Here is a 22,966-nt window from a genome sequence, read left to right as displayed (position 1 = left end):
CTACGAAAACGCTCGCTGCTGCGAGCACGAGATAATCGTTTTTCTCTCGCCGATGCACTGGCGGCTGTGACGAATTTTCGGGAATTCAGATGCTGTTGCTTCTAAAACGGGACGATATTTCCCGTTAAAAGTATTCGACACTTTAAAAATCGTATATCGAAGAAGGAGACTGATGTGTGAAATTAATAAAATATTGAAAGGTTTATATGAGGAAGATTGAGAAATTATAAAATGTATGTCGACATATAATTCGCAGAGATGATTCTTATGAAAAAGAAGCTAAATATTGAAAAGTTGAATTGTATAATTGATATAATGATATATTCTTCATATGCGGCTTTTCCTAGATACAAATTTTATAATTCAGTCTTTACTTGAGAAACTATTATGTAATTATATACTTTTTATATTCAATAAACTATAAATAGAATAAAAAAAGTAATTCGCTTTCTATTTGTTATTCGGCTTAAGAGAGAATCAAAAGCGGCACACTAAATGATTTTAATCACAACTCATTGTCAGAACACGTTCATATAAAATTCGACGAAGCTGTCGAATTAAAAATGATATACCTTTAAATTATGTAGATAGATGAAAAAGCATGCCTATAATTGAAATCAATGCAGATGAAAAAAGGAATCGATAAAATAATCCTAGGCACTCCGTCAAAAAGGAAACTACGAGGGCTTCCCTCGTGCATGATGAATTCATTTTCTTGCACGGATTATATCGATCCGCCAGCACTCGTAGCCCGGGTTAACGACCTTGTTTTCCACTACGGCAACTCATGAGCAAAAATAGATATCGCGAATCGCCATCGACGCGCTCCGTCTTTTTCCAGGCTTTATACACGTTCGGGGAAAAAAGATTTGATTTCTAGCCCAGGCATGTAATTTTAAGTCATAAAGGCTGCATTGAAAAAGATTCAACTTGCGCTTGTTCTTATAACGAAGTGGTTTACGAAACTCGAAAAACTTAATTGTATCCCAAACGATTTACGCAACTGATAATTAAAATCTGCAGCAATAAAACAATATTTGCAAACAAAAAGCATTTAATCATAAAATTACTTTTATTGACGATTGTGAGATATATATATCATCCAGTCGGGAAATTATTCAGAAAAAATAAACAAGAAGTGACGTAACTCCTGGAAATACCTTGCTGTTAATTTTTCTCTTAATTTGCTTTTATTCTTAATAGATATTGACGCAAAAAAGAATTTATCTTAACGCACTATTTTATATCGTCAAACTAAACTATAACGAAATTATACGCACTCGCAATTTCGGGCTCGTGGAAACGTTGAAACTTCAGAACGGTTTTGACTCAGGCAGAAGCAATTGAAACGTTTCCTGTGCGGATGTTTCGCTTCCTCGAACAATTCGTCTGGAGCTCCAAATACAGACCTCATGTTAAAAACATGTCGCTAAAAACTACGCTGAACTTCGACATGTCGCTATTAATTAATCATTCACGCTTGTTCTTTTTTTCAAGTAAAAATGATTTATATATTTAAATCCAACAGAATTCAAAGTGATAATTTAAAGTAATAATTCAACACGAAAATGTTCTGTAAAATCGTTAAAAATAACTGCGACAAGTTAGTAAAAAAATGAAATGTCTGCATATATCGGAGTATATTTTTATATCCAAGACTATTAGAACAGAGGAAATTACGTTTAAATAGTTGTACAGATTTTTAAACAATTTATAAATATCGTGTGCTACAGCAGAAAATTTTTAACTCTCATTACATTTATTGGCGGTAACACATTTCAAAAAGATGAAAAAAAAAAATTGAAAATTTTTTATTACACTTTATAATATTTAGATTGTCCAAAAGCGCAGAGAGAGAATTCAATGCAGCAGTCATTCAACTGCTTTGTCGAAGAATTGTGAAGTTTTCATTTTCATGCATTTTAAGATTAATTTCCTCGAGTTATTAGTTCTTCGGATCTATGTAAATCTAATTTCCATGACTTTGAGATTAATTTTCCCAAGTTCTTCGGCGAGCCCGTTAAATCAATCTCGCGGATCCCTCTATCTGTTTCATAATACGTTTCAATCACTCGATTTCCGTTTCGTACTTGAACGACCTCAGCAGCAGCGGCGAGTTATCTGCAACCGACGGGGTCTTCGTTACGGTAGCACATTGCGGCGGGTCAGTTATCGCGCGATTAAACGACAGCGGCGTTCGCGCACTGAGATCATCGTTTAAAAATACGTACGTACGCCAAGTCTCCGCGCGCGTGACGCGGGAGATCCGGGCGGACGTGAAGGATCGAGCAAATCACCCGTAAAATGAATCCCCGCCGATACCGTCTCACACATATTGTCGCATGTATTTCTACCACGAGGGCTTCCTCTCAATATCGTTTTTCGCCGCTCCGCGCTCAGCGTCACGTCGCGTCGATATTCAATGGAGCGCGCGACGCTCCCGCGAGACACGAGTCAATAAAAGAAAATCACATAAACGTGCCTTATCGCTGGCGTTTCCGATTCATAGAATGTAACGGTACAGATTGGATCGACGGAAACGCGTCTTGAATGGATTCACGAGTGGAAATACTATACTATCGTACCTAAGCTGAGTCGCGGACGCGTCGCGTCGTAGGCCAATAATTCCTCGTTACATTACGTTTCCTTACGATGAATGAAACACGAGGGTCCGGACGCGGTACGGGGGGAGGGGAGGAGGCATACGAGGAAATCGTAATAAATTATGAAAACCAGTTATAGCTTCCACCGACCTTGCCCATGCATGTCTCTATGCGCTATCTATTCGCTATACGGTAAATACCTAACGTCGACGGAGGGGAGGACCCCCGACAGCAATTCTTCGGCTAATCTTATTAACGTCGTCTGGGCGTCGGGCTCTCGGCGGCGAAGAAATAAATTTTGCAACGTTAATTTATTAATTTGAATTACGTAAATAAGTGACGTGAGTGCAAAGCGTGGCGGAATTGAGCGATTGTTGTCAGAAGATTAAATATTACACGAGCAGTGTTGAATTTATAATGAAGACGGATGTCATGTCAAACAAATAGAAGTCAAAATTAGACGGCCTTCGGCGATAAATACGAGCATCCAAGTAGACGTATCGAATAAGTAATGGAGAAAAAGTATAATCGAGATCGTTTTATCGAATACTGTAATTAAACGAGAGGCAACCTGCGAAATTTAAAGCAATATTTGATCAGTCGAAAGTAAAATAAACGGAATAATGCAATAAAGGCCTCAGTGTTCGTGGGAATTATGTTCTACAAAATTAAAATCGGCAAACATCACAGAAATTGCAAATAACGAAGCAGAAATACATATAGAAGCGTGTATGAACAGAAACGCTAACTACAAAAGAGAACATAAAAATATAAAGAGAACATAAGAAATCTCTCTACTTTTCAGGATTTCTTTTGAAAGAAATTCGTACTTTAGGATAAAATTACAGCTTATTCTTAGAACGACTAAAAATATAAGCGTCTGTTGTTTCACCATTTTTGTTAATTCCTCCGGTAGATAGACGAATTTCAAGCTCACAAACGCGAAAAACGTTTGCGCGAGCATCGAACCGCGAATATACGAAGTATACGTGAATAAAGAAGCGTACAGCTTTTACTACCGTATTATGCAACACGACCACGCATCTGTATTATCTTTTAGTCACGTGTACTTTGTAATTGGTTACTTCCTGCGGCTATTATCTTATCGCGCGTGTCTCGGCGATATTATATCTCATATCGCACTCTCTCGGCGTCGTCTCGTGAATCGTGTATTTTTACATTTTATTGTATGTCAGTATACCGTGCGTGCGTGTGGCTGCCCACGTAGTGTGTCCTCCGTAGTATCCCCGGAGAGCGTAAGACTGTTCGAGGGAGAGAGAGAGAGAGAAAAATAAATGTACGAAAATGCGCGGAGCTACTTGAATGCAGGAGTCGTCTGATTGGGTAACACCTGCGCGGACTTCCCGAGGACTTCCGACTGCAGCATTCGCGCGAAATAATGGCCATGCCTGTTACGTATACGCGTACACCTGTTAAGGTCATCGGCGGACAGGTATCGCTTACGTCAACCCGCCGTACGCACGTTGTATTATCGTGCATCTGTCGTAATCGGTGGCTGCAACATACGTAACGCGCCACGCGCGCGCGACTTTACTTTCGTTCACGTACGCTCATCTCTCTTGCGGATCCCGAGTCCGGAATTGACGCGCGATTTTTATCGTGACGTAAAACGTGGCTGCGTTGTATGTGGGCCGCACTTTATATATCCTATTTATAAATCTCTACTACCTATTATTATGTACCCCGAAGATCCTTCCTGATGTCTAGGGATGCATACGTGTGCGACGATATTTTGATGATATTCTCTAATTTGTTTTAAATAAATAATCGATAACCAAGATTTATCACAAAGTACTTAAATAAGCCTGGAACGAACAGAAATGGCTCGACAGTTTTAGACCGTGAATTATATCTCGGAGAATGTTACAGAGTCATGACTCGCCGACAATCTAAAAAAGCGTTCTTTATTTGATCTTTAATTGTCCGAATAGAAACGTTTTATTTTGGGCCTTGAATTTATCTGATCATTTGAATAGAAAGGTTGATGTTAATGCTGACAAAAACTATATATAATCTTTATTTCCTTAAGCTACTAGTCCTGACGATATTAACAATTCTGTAAACTTGTAATTGCGCCATTCGTCTATGCAAAAACTCGTCTTTATCTTACGTAATATATTTCCTTTTGTGTGACAGTAGCGTTACCGTTTAAGTCGGTTTAACTGTCCGCGCTTGCCGTTTTACGATGATAATGAGGGAAAAGCTGCAGCTTCGTGAAAATGAAACGAGGATTGCCTGATTCAACGCGAATGTTCGATTGCAGCATCGGTAAACATATCGGTTTATGCGTGACTTCATTTTAAAGTCAATAGACTACATAGTCTCATTTTAACGTCAACATCTATAGGCGAGATTGATAAATGCTGTTATCGTTTTAATAAACACTTTGCGATTTATCGTACGCGTAGAAATCATTTTGGAGCGAGAGAATGGAGTGGTTGAAAGACTTCTCAAAGATCTTGATTTACAAGAAATTCATATCTATATAGGAAAATCAAGAAGTTTAATGCGCCTTACCTCTGATGGCGAAAGAGACGTGTTCGTGAAAACAGGAATTCTCCGATCCGATTGCGTCCAATTATGATTGCATCCAATTATGATTGCGTCCACAATGTTGATTATCCGGACTAATTACGATTCAATAGATCGCCATTTTTAACGTGCCCTTCGTGCTGTAAAAAAAAAATCAAACTTATAAATAATTTGCTGACCTATTAGTAACAGCGAAATGTCATTTAAAACGGAACGACATGACAAAGAGAACGATTCTAGCTGTTGTTCGCGTGCATCGTACGCTCTCCGCGCAATAAATTTTAATCGCCGGCAATCGTTCTTCTTCAAGATGAAAATGATAATTTTACAAACGCGCGCGGATTACCGTGCTTCGCAGAAATTGCTATTTGCACAAAGCCCTTCGGTCTAACTGTCGCAATTGCGCAACACGCTCAACATCTCTGTATACATAGCGCATTGCTCGCTACCGCCCACGTGAAACGACCGGGATTTGCATCATCAGCACACGAACGGGGAATGATATTCCCAGGCTTGACACCGGATAGCAGGTGATAGCGAATGAGAGTACTTTATTTTCGGAAAGGTCACGATTGAGGTATGATGCCACCGATATCACTATATCGTATCGTTATAGCGGAGATATACGTCACGAGGATACGAGGGCGTTAGTTATCGAAAGAAATGCCCTGTTTCCTGTCCCAAATTTTCCATAATAAAAAATATCTTCATAAGGTAATATGAAATTATCTATAGACGTTACAATTATATATTAATTACGCCCATGGACAGAGAAAGAAAGAGATATCGTAATATCGTATAATTTTTGCGATACCATCTTTTTACTCCGCTACCTTGACATCTAGGATCTTTTTGAATAACTCTTCTTTACGGATGTTTCTTTACACTCGATTACAAAAAAAATCAATGCGTGAAAATGCGCTAAAAATACTATACTCGTTGAAGCAGTGTTTTTCTGATAACTTATATTGCAGGGATAATGCGCGTAGGCGTTTCCTATGACGTAGCTGCAATATTTAATAAAAATTCCGACTTCGGTTCGTTTTAATGGAAAATATTAATGCAAAAACAATCTGTCGTAAAGCTGGATTTTGTCGTCCCACCATCACAGTGACTCCTCCGCGTTCTTGGAATGCACTGTTTTGTCGCAACGTCGGACACGCAAAAGTTAAATCGAGTAACGAGGAATGTATAAATTATATATTGTGTAATCAAATAACATAATTTCTCGGAATCATCTTTAGAGGCATTCGAGCGCGAGCTGTCATGAATTTTACATCGCTACTCTCCAATGAGATTCGTTACTAATTCAACGTGCAAGACCTTTCGCCGCGTACCAATAGAGGCGATTCGCCCACGTCCTCTTCCGTTAATTTTTAATTGCAAATTTCGCAATAGAAAATACGAGAGAGAGAGAGAGAAAGAGAGAAACAGAGATGGTGCGCAGCAAACGAAGGACAATAATCGTCTACGTGTCTCACAATTAGCCATGTTGCACTGTTATTTCCATCTAGGATTCCTGCGCTGCTCCCACGCGTTTCATTGTAATGCATCAAAACGCTCGGAACATTATTACGAGAAACATTATTAGATGCACAACAGTAGGTCTGTACACCTTGGTACAGTTTGTATAACATCCACGTTTCCCGATATTTGACATTTCACCTAGCTAGATTTATGTCTAGATATGAATTCATTTGTGTTCTCTGCGTAGAGTACCTGCAGATAGCGAATTTCGAAGGTCGCATGTGTTCATACAGAATTTCTAGAAAATCGTACTGTTAGACTAAAATTGAAAAGTGGAATTAAGTTTAATTATGTTTAAAAAAACAGAAGAAAAATATAATTTGCCTTTTTCTAAAAAAAATTGTAAAATTTTGATTACGTGTATAAAAGAGAGGCTAAAAATATGAGATATTCACTGTATCGTCTTTAACTAGACGTCTCATTTTATAAATTAGATTCATTTAGTTGCAAATTGCTTATACTGACAGAAGTAATTCATACATATATAAATTATTATTACATCGAAGTATTTTCTTTAGAAAAAATCAATATCACACGTCTCTTTATTATTTCTATCCCCGTCGTCTGTTATCTTTTCCACGCAAAGGCTCGGTGAGTCAGTCTTGGTGAATCGATCACGACGGAAATCGATATCAAGCAAATCGGTGGAATCGAGCTTTCTCTACTAGGTGACGGACAAGCAGCTTCCTTCTTCTGCTTTAATGTTAAAGCCTCCACAACCATCCGAGCGTTATTGAGCGTTAGGGCGAGCGAGAGGGGCGCACGCGCGCGCGTGGAAGGACGGTCGGGTGCTCACCTTACTCTGCACCCACGCGGATCGAATCCAATTCGTCGGCACGCGTCCGGACAGCCGCGGAAGGTCACAGACGCCCGCGGCCCTATCCCTCTCCCTCTTCACCACCGCCCGTCACGTATCAACCCTCTCGCTCTCTGTCCCGTTTTCCACCCTCAACCCGTCCTTCACCCTCGAGGGGTAGAGCGCGCGCGCGCGCGCGCGCTTAAGCGCGATAAAGCGACGGTGGTGGTGGTGGTGGTGGTGATGGTGGTGGTGGTGGTGGTTGCGGCGGCCGTGTGATCGAACGCGAAAATCTTCAACGACAGCCGCCCAAATGAATGGAATGCCGACCTACGCCTGGCACAGTCGTCTGATAGGCTGTCGTCCCCTCCTGCCAGGGTGAAAGAGAACAAACGAACGGGCGAGGAAGCGAGCGAACCGAGCCGAGCCGTGCCGAGCGCGATGAACGGGCGAGGCCGAGGACGGGCTTCGTGTAAACGGCAAGGGCCAAGGCCGTATTACTCGATGGCACGTTTTGCCATCCTCATGCGCGTGTTTCGCTTCAAACTCTTTATAACTGCGATACCGTCGCGTATGTAACTGTATACGTAGTTACGACAACGCGTGGGCGGGTTTGGCGAAATCTCATTAAAAACTGAAATCAATTTTTCCTTTGTTAACATTTAATTTGAGCCATCTATTCGTGGACACTTTCGAAATTTCAACCCTCAATGCCATTGCTAATTATGTCTCAGTAAAAAGATTCGTCCAAGTTTATTTAAAATTGCCTACAGATTGCCTAAGATTTCATTATACATTCGTTTCTGAAACATAATGATAGAAATTTCCTTTAGAATCGGTTACAATCATTCATATTCATCTTGGATAAATTTAAAAACTTTAATTTTTTCGCACTCGCATCAAATATGTTTAAACTTCTATGTGGACATATGGAGAATAAAACTTGAGATTAAAATACTATCACACATGCTAATATATCAATAGATTTTTGGTAATATATTGTATTTGTAATATATGTATTTTAATTAATAATTCAATACGCAATCTCTGGATTAATGAACTGTTTATCTTATCAAGCATCACTCGATATTATAAATACTACCAGGTTTAATATATTATTTACTTTTAAATTTGTTATCTATATTTTTATATACATTCTACTCTTTATTCTTTTCTCCATATATAAATACATAGATTGATATCATTGTTCACTTAAGTTTGCAAGAAACAAAAGCATAATTTCTATTTTGAAAATTTCTAATCTAACAAAGAACCTTTTCTCTTTCTCTCCTGCATATTGGGTTTTTATTTTCGTAAGTTAGTTGCTTTATAATCGCTGTGCAATCATTGCAACGTAATCCTTTTAACACCGGCTATATACTCAATATTGATGCACAGACTTACATTAGCAGCGTATTGTGTGCTTCCACGAAGCCGGGATTGATCCCGCGAGACGGAGAGGTCATTGTTTTGTCGTATATCTGAGAAATCGTTAGTCTGCTTGGTATTACGTGCGCTGCATGGGCTTTGGCATGCTATATGTACGTGGCAAATGTATCGATGCCATGTTACATCATCGTGATACGCTTGTCGATGTCAGAAACAGGTGCCATGATAAGGATTGCGCTTATGTTTACAATATCCGCGTCTCATTGCATCCCGGATGACATCGTGATCCGGATATATATTGCAATTGGAGGTTACAATCTGCAAGAGATACGTTCGACAATGAGCATGACGGAAGAGTTCATTATATAGAGACATACATACATACGCGGTAAATAGATAACAGGAGGAAAGTGGCGATATTGATTCGAACGTGAGAGAGACGGCAGGCAGAGTAGGATTGAGAGGGAACTAACCTATACGCGTGGGGGTGACGGGATTTCATCGTCGGTGTTCGGCCCTGCTGCTGGTCGAGCAGCACGTGCACGCTAGTGTGCGTGTATGTCGGGTACGGCGTTCTCTCTCTCTCTCTGACGTTCTCTCCCTCCGCTTACCCGGTCGTGATAATACGCGCCTACGCACGCGTGAGAGAGCGCGCGCGCGTGTGTAACGTGCGGTGCCCCATTCCCGCCAGCGTTCCCCCTCGTCGCCGCGGTCCGCGCCGTCACGAAGCCGCTCCAACCTCCAACCGCTTCAACGACGGCTCAGTCAGCACCGACCCCCGACCCAACCTCTACCCACGCCTAGTTAATGGAAACATCTTTTGTCAATGAACTGACGTCAGTCCGCGCGGCGATTGGCCGGCAGCGCGGGCTCACGTGATCGCCGGCGAATCGTGTCGCACGGCGGCCGCGTCTCACCCCTGCGCGCGACGTGCCGAGCGCCGCGCCGCTGCTCCATTCTTCGACGAGCGAACGTTCGCGGTAAGGTGTGGCCTGCGGCAAGTGTACGTGATAGAACAAAAGTGGAATTGTAAAAACAACAAAAATAAGAAAGAGGGGGAGAGAGAAGGAGAGAGAGAGAGAGGAGGAGAAAACGGAAGAGGGAGGAAAAGCACGGGAAAGGGAAAGAAAAAGATAGTTTTGTGACATATTTCAAGTCGTCGAGAACGCTCTCCGCGTTCTTTTCTCTGATCGAGGAAATTCACCCGGACGGGTGAAGAAATTCGTTATTCCCGATTCCGCGGGACGATGTCGAAGGGATATTTGTGAGGTGATAAGTGAAAAGAAAGCGAGAGACAGGAAACGGACGTCGATACGCGGAGAGAGAGAGAGAGAGAGAGAGACAGAAAAGTGCTGATCCGATCAGGACGGATACGGAAACGCGGTACAGTTGTCGCTGGAGCGCGTACGCGGTCCAGCGTATGCGCGTCGGCGAACCTACGCTCAGAAGAAGGTGGGGGCGAACAAGCGCGGCGCGACGGTGGGAGTGAGCGCGACCCGCGGTGCGCGCGCGAATAAGCGCGCGCGACGAGGATGGAACGAGCGCTACTCGCGCGCCGAGAGGACGACGACGAGGCGAGCTCGCGCGAACTCGGTTGGGTCGGCGAGCGCGAGATAGAGTGAGCGCCGAGCGCGTCGGTCGCGTTCGGTCGGACATGCATCTCCCGCACGGCGAGCGTAAACATTCCACAGCCGTGCCGTTAATTGGACGCGTCGTCGTCTTGATTCACGAGGAGATCGATAACCGGGACGAGCTGGCAGCGATAACGGTGGCCGCGACGACGACGACGACGACGAGGACGAGGAGGAGGAAGACGTGGACGAGGAGAACTGTGCAGGCTACAGTGGCGGCTGCGGCAACGACAGCGGTGGGGAAGCGGGAGACGAAGGCGGAGTAACATACGCAGCGCGGCGTAGTATATCGCAGGAAATGATGGCAACGCGTGTGAACCCGTCGAGTCGCGCCCGCCGTCGGCGGACGAACGTCGCGCGATCGTTCTCCGGATCTGGATAGAACATCCGGGGAACGTGTGCCCTCTCCGGTGTCCACTCAACTCCAAGTGCCATTTCGTCGTATATATCGTATCCAGTGATATATATTCAGCCGCGGGGGGAGACGCTCGCGCATAGTAGGGAACGCGCGTGCACGGACATCCGCTTCGTTCATTCGCTTCCATTGTGGAGATTGTGGAGAACACGCGACAGGGCAGGGACGCGGACTCACTCGCGGCTCCGTCGGGCGACGGATTGGAGCGGATTTTTGACGGGTGCGGGCATGCAACCGTCGTGATCAGTCGACGTGTCGTCGCGCTGGCCAACACTTGGAAGCTTCTCAAGTGACGACGAGCGCAGGAACCAGGTCGTGACCAGTCGTGTTTGACAGTGTACAACAACGCTCTGCTGACGGCTTGTTTACTGTTTATCAGAGGTGCCGTGCACCCGATGATAATGACGGGCACTTCGACGCTACAGAGGCTCAAGAGTACGGCTTTGTGGATGAAGGTTCAGTGATTGAGGGAAACATTTGAGTGCGGTCGCTGTTTGCGGGACAAGGCAGCGCTTACGTCCACGTAAGGGGACACGTAAAAGACACCACAAGACACACACACACACAAGTGCGAGAGTGCAAGTGAGAGACTCAAGATGCCTGATAGTGCAATGGAAGAGGATCTTCTGGGTCCGGAATGGCTGTTCGGGGAGTTGAGATCGCAGGACGGTCCCAGTAAACTTCTTATTCTGGACTGTAGAGCACACTCCGACTTCTCCGACGCTCATATAAGAGGCTCGGTGCCTCTGACTATACCTAGTATCATGCTGCGAAGATTGGCTGCTGGTAAAGTGGACCTCCTGTCCACGATACGGTGCTTAGATCTGAGAAATAGAGTGGAGACGTTTCTGTGCGGAGATGAGAACAGAAGAGGGACATTTGTATTAATCGGTGACTCTACAGATTCTGCAGGTCATCAGGGTGAAACGTTGCAAGTTTTGAGCCGGAGACTTAAAAGCAGTGGAGGAAACGTTGCCGCTTTAATCGGTAAGAGAGATCAGTTTTTATCCTTAATTTAATCCACAGTTAATTTCATTTCCATTAAGTAAGATCGCACAAAGTTTGACATTTTAAGCCTATTAAACTATCAAATTTTTATATTTGAAAATAAAATACTTTTATTGCTAATTTTATTCCTAAATAATAACTTGTGTGTAAAATATAAAATTAAAACGTGCAATTATATTGATATTTATGTTTCATTATGGAATAAATTATTGTTTACGACAGTATTTTAGAAACCATTTGCGTAATTAATATATATTGTTTTAATAAAGATTTCTAAATTTAATTATTAAACATCAGACACAATTGTTGCTAATTATAACTCTGCATTTATATCATTTTATTGTTACGTACGTGTGCACAAGCAGCAATAATAATTGGTAGCATAGAAAGGCTTTCAGAAGTAACAGTCAAGCATAGAGACTGCTTGTGAATGAAATATTGATTTATGTGGGAGGCATTCCGGTAGAACCAGACACTTAATTCTATAGCCAGTCTTTATCAGGCTTTAGATAAAACTGTTCAGCCATTCAATGTTTTGTTTGACATGGAGAAATTTAGCGATTGCAAATGTATTAATACATACATTGAATGCAAAATAGAATATTATTTATTTGTGTTAGCTTTGTTTTATAATCATTGATAAGTATTTTAAGGAAATGGATATATTGAAGAGTTATGAGCGGGTTTGTGTGATTATTGATCATTTTTCTTGAATGTTATATGCAAAATTTAGTTTCTAATTTAGTTAATGACGGATTTACTGAAAATTTTAACAATTATTGAAATTTGGAAATAATTGATACTTTTTCATTTTCATCAAAAAGAAGAGAATTATTATACATATATTTAAATATAATAAAATTATATTTATTACAATTTATTATATTTTAATATAATGCAATAATTATACATATAAATTTTACGCAATATACATGTTAGAAAATTTTTTATTAATTTATATAGATTTTGATTTGGTCTCAATTATTATTATCATGTTATATATTTATTTGTAGGTGGTTTTGAAGCATTTAAAGATAAATATCCAGAGTGGTGCGAAGGTAGTCAAACCACTAAAGAATGTGACCCAGGTCAGGACAATAACGATGGTGAATTAATGGGCCTTAGATCCCTTCGGATATCTACTCCACCAACCAGATCTTATTCAGACTCCGATAGTGACAGTACATGTGATTCAATTGGTGAGCAGATATTTTTATTATTAGTATAGTTCTTAGAATATTTTTTCTCATTGTTAAAGAAGAGGATCATGCGACAGCAATTTATATTAATGACCAACAATATAATACTTTAATAATAGATTATAATAATAAAAAATGTAACAACAGTAATGCAATGGCAGTAATTGGATTCGTGTTTCTGCATTCCAGGTCCCGAGGAAGATAAAGACTTTCCGGTGGAAATTTTACCTCATTTGTATCTCGGTAACGCGGCCAATAGTGAAGATCGCGAGGCTTTAGCGCGGCACAGGATACAGTACATACTCAATGTAACACCGGATTTGCCAAATGTATTTGAAAGTGCCGGCTCAATAAAGTACATGCAGATACCAATAAGCGACCACTGGAGTCAGAATTTGGCTAGTTTCTTCCCGCAGGCGATTCAGTTTATAGGTAAGTGACCGTACACCGATACGAAGCATTTTTATTGAAAACTAAATTCTAACATTTTTTTTTGTAGTCAATTAGAACTAAAAAAATTTGATTTATACCGTTTTTACGATAGCTTTTTGCAAGCATTTTGTAAGTAGATAGTATATATATTTTTTTAATTCTTTGCATGAAATATGAACATAAAGAAATTAAGCATTTTCCGTTAAAAAGAAATTCTCAGCTATTGATTGGTCTCTTTTACTCCGTAACTTCAATGAACGTTTCGTTCACATCCACATGCGTGCTTCTAAATAAAATTATGTTAATGATATATATTAGATCGGTATATATTTGAAATTTAAATAAATTATTTTATATGTCATACGCTAATAAGAAAAGATTTTCTCGACATGTAAAATTTTTAATTTACACAATTTTTACGTCTTGTATTATTTAAACATACGCGCATGAAAAACAGAATGCGCGAGTGATGAGTTTTATTACATCGGAGATCGGAGGTTTTTCCGCATCAAAATCTTGTTCGAACCGCTTCTTAAACAGGATTTCCTGTTTAAGAAGGTCCCCGCGCAGCTTCTGAAAGGGGCATTCTTATAAATAGGTTCGCCTAAATAGAAACTTTCCCACGTGGCGGGCAAGCCGCGCTAGACAATTAAACAACGGATGTCCGGTTAGGCCGAGAGCTATACTTAAGCTTGAATGGCGAGGTTTGGCATTGCTATTGAGCCGGTCTGACACTTGACTATCTCGACACATTGCAATATTGGCGATCCCATTTTTTTTATTAGCGCCATTTAAACGAATTTGTCATGATATGTATTGTTTTCTGTAGCATTTTTGTTCGCAATTTTCTAATTAATGAGCGTTGAATACATCAAAGAATAGTAGCTAACGTAATTAATATTTCCCATCCTAATCTTTATTAAATAATAAATAACTCTCAAACAATGATGTTATCTCGATCTTTAACGTTTAAATTAATATTAAAATATCGTATTTTTTAATCCTTTTGATATCAATTAATTTGAAAAATTCGACGTTTGCACTTTAAAGAGTCATTATAAAATGAACTTATATATTGCATATTTTATAATTTCGTGTAATTAAAAAAAATCCGTAAAATAAATTCTAAATATCAGCGCGATAATTGATCGAGTTAAAATCATAAAATTAAAAGCGCTGTTTGTTGTTTATTTTGCAGAGGAGGCACGGAACGCAGATAAGGGAGTGCTGGTACATTGCCTGGCCGGAATTTCTCGATCCGTCACGATCACCGTGGCTTATCTTATGCACAAGTGCAGCCTCAGCCTGAACGATGCTTTCAACCTAGTACGTAGTAGAAAGGCGAATGTCGCCCCGAATTTTCACTTTATGCAGCAGTTGCACAGCTTCGAGCAGGAGCTGAGGGACCGAGGGGAGGAGAACAAGAGCAACGACCGGAGGTGCATCGGGGCATGCCGGCCCAATAAGCCCTGCAATTGCCCAGCGCCCAGCTTCCTGAGTCCCATCGACATGGGACTCAGCCCCGACTCGGGAATCGAGTTTGACAGGTGGGCGGCAAGTACACCGGCCGAATGAGACGAACTCGGGGGTACCCAATACAAATTCTAGGTCTTCTCCGTCACGCGATCAGGAGGATTCTGATCGAGGGTTATGATAACGCGCTTTATCATTTTTGATATGCGAGACGAGCAACCGAAGTCCGCCACTCGCGAGATATTTCCAGATGGAATGGAATATATTTGACGCGTTTGGCGAGTGCCGAGATGTTAGTGCCGAGCTTTTAGCGACATCGAAGATAGTTACCGCGCCGAACACTTTCCTTTCGTATTTTCTCGTTTCTTTCTGTCGAGTCTCTCTCATTCCAAGCGTAACAACGTACGCGGATAACGTTTATTAAAGATATATAAATTATTTATAAATTCTGATTAAATTGAATTGCAAAAGTCTCTTTTTCTCTCCAAAGATACGTATGCGTACTCGACATAACATAGAAGAAAGAAATTTACCTTCGTCTAAATTTAGAAATAATCGAGGAATGAGAGGATTAATAGATTGAGAAAGAAAAAGAAATATATTTTCGATTAGGAAGAAGTTATCTCTTTGTTAGACGATTAGCTTTTCTCAGCGTTCAGTAACAATGCTTCGATATATTTCTACAGCGACAATGCTTGTTTGTCTTGAAATTTTCGATTACGAAAGATCGGACTGTTACGCCGTCGAATCACGTTAATACAATGCAGTCGTGTTGTGACTTAGGGAAAGAGTAAACGATATGACTGTTGATGTCCTTTTGCGATAAGGAAGAAGCAACGTTTATAATGCTCTTTTCTGAATTGTTGTGACAGCAAAGGATATTGAAAGTATTTTGTAAAAAATGAGATCCCGTAATTTTCTCATCGTGCAACAGGCGCGCAATTGTAATTGTACATTCTGATGTTATGCTTCCAAGTTTTGAGAAACTTTTAGCATATATGATTGTATAAACGGTATGCGAGATATATTGGATTCAAGCTACTATCTACTCGCGAGGTATAAAATAATGCATACCGCCATACCTCAAGAGAGTTTTAGAACATATACATATATATACATATGTATATGTATATAATGTATACGTATATGTGTACATATATACAGGGTGTTTCCTAACATGTGGAATCCACTTCACTGATAAAATAGGAGATAATGATAAAGACAAATAATGAAAGTTCACGTAAACATGTGCTCTATTTGGCTTTGAGTTATAATCATATTTGTATTCCAATAATATGGAGTTGCTTACCTTTATAAGAAGTGCTCAAAATAGTGCAGACCTTCGGTCTGAAATGCAATAACTTCGTTAACGTGTACAAGAAAGCTGGAAACACCCTGCATATATGTATATATATACATACATACATATATATATTTTAATACTTCTTTCCCCAAATTCTTCAATTAATGAGGCTGTGTTTATTTTATTGCAAGCGATATTTCATGCGAAGTAATCTCTAAACGACGAATTTCCTACCAGGCAATTAAAAGTAGTCGAAAGATAAACATCACTGCTTAGTATGTTAAGTTCTGTGGTACAATTAAGAGAGATCCTGTATGCACATGCGAATTTAAAGCTTCACGCAGGCACGAAATCGATCCCCCCCCCTCCCAAAAAGACCGATAGTTTACTCGCGATATTCGCGTAAGCTACTAAGAAAGCGCAAGTATATTTTCTTTCGGAAGCTAGTCTTCCGAAGTCTGGAGGCCCAAGTAGAGGGCTGAGGTTCCGTTCAACTAATTCTTAAATCTGCCACCGAGCTTCTACTCAACTGTGGTAGTAGTTTGTTGTAAAAAGTAAAACGTGAAATTTGTAAACGAGTAATTTTCGATGTAGTTTTTCAACACACTGAAGTAACTTACGTCGGGTAATCGCCTCAATGCATTCTGACCTTCGAGACGCGCGAGAGGTACATGCACGTCGCCTCAGGTACATATGCCAGTAACTTAAGTTTAAGGGAGGATACACATCTTAGGAATCAGTGCATTTCTGTAGGGCATTCCTAATCTCTCCTGCTCATGGGAAAAACCAGGCTCGTCACCAGGTTTTCACGGAGTTCGAAGAATTTGCGTCCAAGTCACTCGGAAATATATGTGAAGGCGTTACTTAAAAATTTCATTCTTTTCAATCTATTTGTAATGCGAAGTTTAAATTGTCGCAATTTAAAAGAAAATTTAGTTTTTTAGAAATTAGATTTTAAAAGAGAATTTATTATTTTTTTTAAATTAATATGTTATACTAATAATGTTGAAATTACAGATTTTAATAATTCTGTTTTAATTGTTCTTTTTTGTTTTTATCTAAAATTTAAATGTGTGTTACAATTAAGTAACGCTTTCAAATATCGGGAATTGTCGAGCAAACTCCGTCGTCACTGTTACATACAGAAATCTGAAAGATAATGGTTCCTGCACGTTACATTTTTGCTGGCATCAGAGCAACGTATTAGTCCTTCAGATTTTTTATATAGATACTTTTCTACACGAGGACGTTGGGCCTGTGCATTCGTATGAAAACGCATCTAGCTATACATTGCTAGTAATAACTCGTGCGCTAAATTGGATTTCGAATCGTATGAATCAGCACTGTTTCTATTATCTTACAGATCTCAGATATATATTGAAAGTTATTTTTGTAAAGAAACGAAATGCATCCACATTCCCGAGCCAAAATGGCCTGACACTGTAACTACCTTTCATCTACTACTATATGTATCGTTCATTGAGCATAATTGAAGTTAATATGAGTGTATACAAATGAATGTTATTTTTGGTGTAATAATTAACTGCAAGAGTTGCGGTAATTAATAGCTCGTGGCTATTGCGGGAGTAAATTGATATATAACTAAGGAAATATATATATTTGACGTTAATGTAATAACAATATTCTACTATTACACTGTTGTCTGTTGTATGTTTACTGGGTGCGTGTACCCGAGAAATTTAATCAAATATTATATGTGTATATTATATAAATTATTATTTTATATTCATCGTTGTATATATATTTTAACTAATTTTCATTAGTAGTACAACTTATCTTACTTAAACTGTAAGTAATTGATTGTCATTTAAGCAGGTCATTTACATTCCATGCAGATAACTTTGTCTCTTATTTTCCAAAATTTGTCTGTCGATGTTAAATAAAATAATATGCGTTGTACGCATTTATTACGTTGGGACATTATATCTGCCATGGCAATAGTAATAATTTATTCAATCTCTATTATATGAACATGTAAGTCTTTTTAATTTTTTCCCTATACTGCAAAATATTAATGTTCATTTTCGTACTTCTGATATAAAATCGATAATAAAATCTGGAGAATTTATTCCTTTGAAATTTGTATTATCGATATATATTATAAAATATGTATTGTGTATCTCTTGACAACACATGTTCGTTTATTAAGAAATATTTATGTATGCTTTACGACGAAATGAAATTAAAAAAGTACGTAAAAGCCCTAAACACATATCATTTTATCTTAGTCCCGAAACAGTCAATATGTATGCCGAATAACTTTATCTTGGTCAGTTGTAATAATTGAGCATAAATAAATTGTTAAGATATTAATTTAAAAGTTTAATTGCGTGAGTTTAACCAACAAATTGCCGTAGATATACACTTCAATATGTTTCAAAGTATTTTGCTCATTGTTCTTGTAAAAGATCTCCAACATATTTGTTTTTTGCGAATATAAAATAGTATTAATGTATTAATCCATTAATTATACGTAGATCTATATTTTTTGAAAGTATATTATGGAGTATAGAGTACAGTATATTTAAATAATGAATGTTAATTGTATTAAAAAATGTATTTATTTTTTTTACGATTGAGCAACCGAGCTGCAAAACATACATACACGTGCAAACTTATTTTCAGTCGCGTTCACCGAAATTATATTAGTGCATCACAAAAATGGTTTCTTACTTCATATTCACCATTTGCCATCATTAATTATATATATATAATTGTAATCTTTTCAATCTCTTCTCTCGTTTCTTTTTTCGTTCAATTAATTACGAAACGAAATTATTTTCATAATCTTACAAGCAGAGTCCCACTGCTCGTAAAGCGCATTAGATAATTAAATCGATAATCTGCTTGGAACAGTTTACCACTTTGTTTGACGTACTGAGGTCGGTTGTGCTTTCTGATAGAGTTGTAAGAACATTCAAAGCCGTTTCGGATTGTCGCACAGCACTAATTAATTCATTGCGATCACTGGGATCTAGTGTAGCGGCCAATAATGTTCCCAGTCCAACCAAGGCTCTGAACATTGCTTCAGACTCATTCAAACGAGGCAATACAGTAACTAATACATTTAGAGCTCTCGTTCTACCAGGTGTATCGTTGTATTTACTAAGCGCTACGATTAGATTCAATATGTATGTTGATATTGCAACCTGTAATGCAATATCGCAATCTGTTAGCTACTTATATAATCTTATATTATTTTTGGGTTTTCATGCAAAAAAAATACTGTTCTATATTAAAGTATTTGATATAAAACTGAGAATTGCACTTTTGATTACTTTATCAATTATTCGTATGATTTAGGTTCTCATAAGGCTTTTTTTTGGTTAGGTTTCTAAATATTATTCAATAACTGATGTGGCATACCTGATTATTTTTGTTTCCAAGGGACTGTAGATCCAGTAGAGACTTGAGTATCTCATCCCTGTAATCTAGACAGAGTTTCTCTCCCTTTTCATGCTGGAACATATTGGCCATTAGACGGAAGGTGAGCATTTGATTCGACGAAGTTGCGTCGGATCTGATATGCCTTCGTATGACCGGTAGTAATTCTTCCGTACACAGTTGATCATTTACTTCCTTGTGAAGTACAGCGAGTCTCGCTATATCGAGAGCTGGGAACACTGTGTCGTTTGGCCAATCCAGAAAGCTTTTCAGTGCGTCGATAGCTCTAGTCCGAAATTCCTCAGTTATTTGATTACTCATAAGTTTTTCTATTGCATCCAGCTTCTCCTCTGGTACTTTATATGTACTTTCTTGTTTAGCATTTAACTCGTGTAATTTTTCTGTAAACAATTTTATAAATGTTTCACTGACAAAATAATGAAAAATTTATGTTGCATTTCTATTGTATCTAATCATCTTAAACAAGTCTGATTACCGAAGATAGCAGTTAAATTTGCTTGTTCTAACTTTAAATACTTCGAGTGAGGTATATAGGAGGGTGATGTAGATGTCTTGAAAGAACTAAATGTCGATGCTTGTGCACTAACATCGGACGTGCTAGACGATGTTCCTGATTCAGGAACATATCGGCTTCCTCCTGTAAAAGGATCGACATATTGCGATCCAGTATTTAAAACTGGACTTGGATCAGAATTTTTTACTATAAAATTTGCAACCTGAAATGTATATAAATTTTAGTTCATTTTTCTTTCTCAGATTTGCGATTCTAGAATTATTTTCCAATAGAGTAATAAATAAAATGTAAAAGATTATATGAAGACATTTTATAGAAAGTGAAATACTTTTCAAGATGTATACCTGATCTAAAAATAATTGACTGAGGTTATTGTCATGAAGGAATTTCTGTGCTACATGCCATGGATCTTGGTTCTTATTGTATGGAAGTTTCAAAGGTGGCACACCGTCTTGTATGTCGACTGAAAAGACATAATCGTATTCTATGCCATTGTAAAGCTGCTTTCCGGAAGTTGCCGCGGTACCGCCGGACGCACCCATCACGTCGCCAATTTTTATCCATCGTTGTTCGCTTTGCGACCAACTGTATGCCCTGACTGCATCCCCTTCATTTACTATCTTTGTCTGGCCGTCTCTCTGGCCGGGCCGTAGAAGAACTTTCGAATCTGGCAGACTGTATGCAATAAAAACTAATTATAATTAATCACAAATTAAAAAAAATACAATGTACGAATGAAAATTATTTCATCCAAAACGAGGGGTACTTACTCCTTTACATTGATGTCTCCGATTGCCTGCTGTGCATTCAGAACTGTATTCGCTACCTCCTTCTCAAACGCTTCCAACGTCTCCGCGTTTGCGTACCGTTCGGGATTGGACGAGAATATCCTGACGGCACCGTCGGAACTCCCGGCGACTATGTCGTCGTTCGAGAACAAATCAATGCACCATATCGACTGCGTCGGTAGAACAATGGTTTGTTTCAGTTCCGCGTTGTACCATATTCTAATGGACCTGTCTTCCCCAGACGAGTAGACGTATGTACCATTCGGGAGGGCCGATATACTGTAGATATAATTCTCGTGCCCGCAATATGTGCCTAAACAGGTCCCAAGTTTAGCGCTCCAGTGCCTTATAGTGGCGTCGTTCGCGCAAGTTAGAAACTCGTCCTCCTTAATGTCGACAATGTCGCGAACGCAGTCGGTGTGTCCCGTCAATTTGTGCAGCACCGAACCGTCCCTCGACCATATTATCACCAACTTGTCGGCCGATCCACTTATTATATTGCCGTTGGACAGATCCGCTATGCACCACACCGCGGCGGTGTGACCCGCGAGGTTCAGCTGCGGCTTGCTCAGGTCATCCACGTCCCACAATTTGGCGGTGAGATCCCAGGAGCTCGAGAGAAACGTACCCTCCTTCTTGCCGGCCTTTAAATTGCACACATTGTTCTGGTGCGCCTTTATGGTGTGCGCGGGCACCGTTTCGTCGGCCACGTAGACGCATATGGCGTTGTCGTTGCCACCGGTGATGATGTAACCCTTGGGATGTCTCTCCGACGGATTTATAACGCACACCGAATTGACGAAGTCAGAGTGGCCCGTTAACGTCGCGCTCTGCTCGTACTCGTTGCCGTTCCTGCAACAATTCTGGGCGTCAGTAAAGCACAGCACGGAGTTTCGTTATCCAACAATAATTCCCGGCAAGCATGCAACTGAAGATGAATATCTATGATTGAAAACTGTTCATATACATGCATGCCTAACCTCACATAGGCAGAGAAACGGGTCTCTCTCTCTCTCTCTCTCTTTTAAAGGCTAAAAAGGATTGAAAATTGTACGGAAGCAAGCCGGAGGGATTTGGATCACTGTGAGCTCCCGTGGGGGAGTGCCAGCGTGCGCTACCAACCCGGTCGGTTTCCATACACGCGCTGTCTTGTCCCGGGAGACCGACACGACGGTACCGTCGAGGAAGGTCGTCACCGCTCTCACGTCCGCGCTGTGGCCGAGCAGCACGCTGCTCAGCTTGTACGGCGGCTTGTCCATCCTGGCAATCAAAAACAGTTCCTCCGTCGATCTCTTCGGCTTCGATTTCAATAAATTTTGTGCAACCCCCGCACGACGACACGCAACTCACGACGATACGCCCCGCACGTCTCGCCTGGCCCCGCTGGCATCGCTGCACGCCGCGCCGCGATCGGCCGCGATGACAGATGCAAAATGAGTCGCGCATGCGCAGATCACTGTACCCACATTTCATTTGTGGATGTAGCACATACTCAAACCACATCCATTTCCGACGTTATAATTTTATCGACAATGTCAGAAAATGGATGTAGCTATTATATACGTAATAATTATTTTAAAAATGCATTTATTATACTGCAGGTACTAATGTACGGGGATTCTGACGGTCCCACGTAAATAGTCGCTCTCATAACTACTACAAATACTTTAAGGCATTTTTTGATTAATCAGTCCATAAAATTCTTTTTATTCTGATTGATTAATTTAAACGCTTTGAAGCATTTCATTTGTAGCGTCAAGTGGACCGCAGCAGTTCGGTTCTCACTGTAGATATAATTTCATTGAGTACAATTTCCGACGAACTGTAAAACAGGCGAAAAAGGATCTAATCATTTTCATTTATTTATACTTTACAATTAAACATTGAGTGCATGTGGATAAAAAAAGGC

At 40.0% G+C, this 22,966-nt stretch overlaps 3 protein-coding genes across 5 annotated transcripts in view; 1 reads left to right on the top strand and 2 right to left on the bottom strand.

Annotated features, from left to right (window-relative positions):
* LOC105455839 (ATP-binding cassette sub-family G member 5) overlaps positions 1 to 9,626 on the bottom strand; it is a 39,143-nt gene extending 29,517 nt beyond the window's left edge. The window contains exons 1-3 of one of the 3 annotated variants that reach the window (XM_011699469.1): positions 9,342 to 9,626; positions 8,884 to 9,186; positions 5,142 to 5,296 (exon numbers count right to left, since the gene is read on the bottom strand). The gene's annotated coding sequence lies outside the window, so the exon portion shown is untranslated. Of the gene's footprint in view, positions 1 to 5,141; positions 5,297 to 7,479; positions 7,516 to 8,883; positions 9,187 to 9,341 lie in introns of those variants that run through there. The other 2 variants (XM_011699470.1, XM_011699472.1) reach the window with 2 other exon arrangements.
* A 778-nt stretch (positions 9,627 to 10,404) lies between these two features.
* LOC105455837 (dual specificity protein phosphatase Mpk3) lies at positions 10,405 to 16,699 on the top strand. Its single transcript, XM_011699467.1, has 4 exons — positions 10,405 to 11,901; positions 12,936 to 13,121; positions 13,311 to 13,553; positions 14,752 to 16,699. The coding sequence occupies exons 1-4, from the start codon at positions 11,511 to 11,513 to the stop codon at positions 15,126 to 15,128; spliced, it is 1,197 nt and encodes a 398-aa protein (XP_011697769.1). The 5' UTR covers positions 10,405 to 11,510; the 3' UTR covers positions 15,129 to 16,699.
* A 1,958-nt stretch (positions 16,700 to 18,657) lies between these two features.
* On the bottom strand, positions 18,658 to 22,452 carry LOC105455836 (phospholipase A-2-activating protein). Its single transcript, XM_011699465.1, has 6 exons — positions 22,180 to 22,452; positions 21,040 to 21,909; positions 20,614 to 20,944; positions 20,231 to 20,471; positions 19,717 to 20,135; positions 18,658 to 19,499 (listed from the first exon to the last, which is right to left on the bottom strand). Exons 1-6 carry the CDS (start codon positions 22,314 to 22,316, stop codon positions 19,173 to 19,175), a joined length of 2,325 nt encoding a protein of 774 aa, XP_011697767.1. The 5' UTR covers positions 22,317 to 22,452; the 3' UTR covers positions 18,658 to 19,172.
* Positions 22,453 to 22,966: the final 514 nt, after the last annotated feature.

Source organism: Wasmannia auropunctata, unplaced genomic scaffold (assembly GCF_000956235.1).
Source record: "Wasmannia auropunctata unplaced genomic scaffold, wasmannia.A_1.0 LD335828.1, whole genome shotgun sequence".
Classification (NCBI taxonomy): Eukaryota; Metazoa; Arthropoda; class Insecta; order Hymenoptera; family Formicidae; genus Wasmannia; species Wasmannia auropunctata.
The sequence above is the reverse complement of the archived record's forward strand: the minus strand, read 5'-3'. Positions and strand labels throughout refer to the sequence as shown.

Coding starts and splice junctions, on each gene's coding strand:
- LOC105455836 (XM_011699465.1), bottom strand. CDS start 22,316: ATGGACAAGCCGCCGTACAAGCTGAGCAGCGTGCTGCTCGGCCACAGC. Junction 21,910..22,179: donor CGTGTATGGAAACCGACCGG/GTTGGTAGCGCA, acceptor GAATTGTTGCAG/GAACGGCAACGAGTACGAGC. Junction 20,136..20,230: donor AAATTTAACTGCTATCTTCG/GTAATCAGACTT, acceptor AATTGTTTACAG/AAAAATTACACGAGTTAAAT.
- LOC105455837 (XM_011699467.1), top strand. CDS start 11,511: ATGCCTGATAGTGCAATGGAAGAGGATCTTCTGGGTCCGGAATGGCTG. Junction 11,902..12,935: donor AAACGTTGCCGCTTTAATCG/GTAAGAGAGATC, acceptor ATTTATTTGTAG/GTGGTTTTGAAGCATTTAAA. Junction 13,554..14,751: donor GCAGGCGATTCAGTTTATAG/GTAAGTGACCGT, acceptor TTTATTTTGCAG/AGGAGGCACGGAACGCAGAT.